This window comes from Amphimedon queenslandica, unplaced genomic scaffold, assembly GCF_000090795.2.
Source record: "Amphimedon queenslandica unplaced genomic scaffold, v1.1 AMPQUscaffold_8400_Cont19656, whole genome shotgun sequence".
Classification (NCBI taxonomy): domain Eukaryota; kingdom Metazoa; phylum Porifera; class Demospongiae; order Haplosclerida; family Niphatidae; genus Amphimedon; species Amphimedon queenslandica.
In genome coordinates, this window is record NW_003551323.1 from 1 (window position 1) to 2534 (window position 2534).

General features: G+C 31.7%; 1 protein-coding gene across 1 annotated transcript; it reads right to left on the bottom strand.

Annotated features, from left to right (window-relative positions):
• Window positions 1-5: 5 nt before the first annotated feature.
• On the bottom strand, window positions 6-2301 carry LOC100632221 (disks large homolog 3-like; the record flags this gene model as incomplete). The annotated part of the gene is made up of 7 exons (XM_011410479.2): window positions 2117-2301; window positions 1919-1982; window positions 1725-1848; window positions 1175-1219; window positions 1029-1130; window positions 153-325; window positions 6-56 (listed from the first exon to the last, which is right to left on the bottom strand). Coding segments are annotated over exons 1-7 (705 nt in total), but the record flags the coding sequence as incomplete, so codon positions are not given.
• Window positions 2302-2534: the final 233 nt, after the last annotated feature.

A 2534-nucleotide genomic window follows, 5' to 3' on the forward strand; every position in this document is an offset into this window, starting at 1 on the left:
GCCAAATGGAGACGCTTGATAGCATAACCACTCACACCAAGGATACAGTGTTTGTTCTTGAAAAGAGAGGAGACAAAATAATAATAATAATAATAATGATAATATAATAATAATAATAATAATAATAATAATAATAATAATAATATGGTTACCTGTTCAGCGACCTCCCGAACAGCTTGTATGCTGGTACCATAAAGGTTGTCTTTGTATCTTCCTGCTTCAATGAACAGGTGGGCTTGGATGTCTCTCTCCATCTGCTCGACACTCGTAACAAAATGATAATCACGTCCGTCTACTTCACCTTGACGTGCTTTACGTGTTGTATCTAGAGAAAGGGAATTCAAATGAGCATCTTAATCTTTCAAAGTTGCTCCAAAATCAAGCTAAAGTCCCTGTACTATAGTACACGGTCTCGGGCCAAATTTCATCAAAAATAAAAAGTATAGAATTCTTCAATTTTATAACTTTTCCTGATGCATATACATGTTCTTATGTTGTGTAGAAAGTTTGAGCTGATTCCAATCAAATTTGGATTTTTTTACGAATTTTTAAAGTTGCTACAAAATCAGGCCAAAGTCCCTGTACTATAGTACAGGGATTTTGGCCGAAATTCACCAAAAATAAAAATGAGAGAATTCTTCATTTTTATAATGTTTCCTGATACGTATACATGTTCTTATGTTGTGTAGAAAGTTTGAGCCAATTTCAATCACGTTTGGATTTTTAACGAATTTTTAAAGTTACTCCAAAATCAGGCCAAAATCCCTGTACTATTATAGTACAGGGTCTCAGGCCAAATTTCGTCAAAAATGAAAAGTATAGAATTCTTCAATTTTATAAGTTTTCCTGATACATATACATGTTCTTGTGTTGTGTAGAAAGTTTGAGCCAATTCCAATCACATTTGGATTTTTAATGAATTTTTAAAGTTGCTCCAAAATCGGGCCAAACTCCCTGTACTATAGTACAGGGAGTTTCATCACAAACGGCTAATCCTGATAGGCTGATACAGTACATGATATACTTACGTGGTACACAGCCAGCAAACTTCTCAGGGAAATCATTAACTAGTTTATCATTGATGTCCTCCTTCAATGGGCCCAATACAATGACTGGCCTAGCGTACCCTCCTATTAAACATATTCTAATTAATGCACACCTACACATCACTTACTCTTCTGTAGTGTGACCGGCTCATAAAAACTCAACATTTCCTCATCTACAGTGAAATGAAAGACGGTTAATTAAGTATGCATTATTTGAATTATTTAGAAGATAAGTGGCTTAGAAAATTAAATTAATAAAGAATGAGAAAATTTAATAATAAAATTAATTAATATACATGTACGTACTATTTTATTCATTTATTATTATTATTATTATTATTATTATTATTATTATTATTAATATTATTATTATTATTATTAATATTATTATTATTATTATTAATATTATTATTATTATTATTATTATTATTATTATTATTATTATTATTATTATTATTATTAATTAGAGACATGATTCCTGAAAATGTGACGAATTCCCCAACCACTACAGACCTAATGCTAAACTTGTCAATACCACATATTAACAAGATGACAAGAGATAATGCGTCATGTTTACAACGAAACACACAAACAACTCTCTCTTAATTCAGTAGTAGTAGGATATATTGACGAGGAATTTACCAACAATGAATTCCACTATAAATTAATTAACTTTACCTTGTGGTTCTTCCGATTGTTCAACTGAAGACGCTGTAGCATTTGTCTGAGGAGAACTGTTCCTCTTACCAAATCCTAACTTCTTCTTAAAGCTGGTCCTCAGCTTGGTGGACATTGAGCTACTCTATAAGGACAGAAGATTAATGTCAGTAAATTATCATAATATCATCCTCTCTCTCTCTCTCTCTCCTTACTCTTCTGTCATCTGGTTCACCAAATTTAACATTCTTTGTGCTAGTACGAGCTTTCTTCTCTAATCTGTACAGAGAAACATAACTATCATTAATATATGTACATGTAATGTACCCAGTACTTAATGACAGCAGCCAAGAATCAAACTACATACACTAGTACTAGTATTATTACTATTATTATACTAATAATAAATATACCTTTGTTTGCTTGGTATGAGTCCTTGTACTCCATCTTCAGCTGAAGGCCCCACTAGTGCTGCCTGCCACCATTCCTCGTCACTGCCATTGAGTACATGAAGTATGTCTCCCTGTTGGAAGGAGACAGCTTCACCAGGTCTGTCCATATCATTGCTTCCATCATAAGAGAATAAAGCCCTGAAGAAATAAAGATATTATCATTATCATTATTATTATTATTATTATTATTATTATTATTATTATTATTATTATTATCATCATTATTGTTATTATTATAGAGAGTAGGTAGTTAATAGTAGTATGGGCCAGGCTAAACAAGGCCATCCACCTCTGTTGGAAGGGAGGGAGACCTGCTTATTATTATTATTATTATTATTATTATTATTATTAAAATTTTATTATGACTGTATGGTAATTA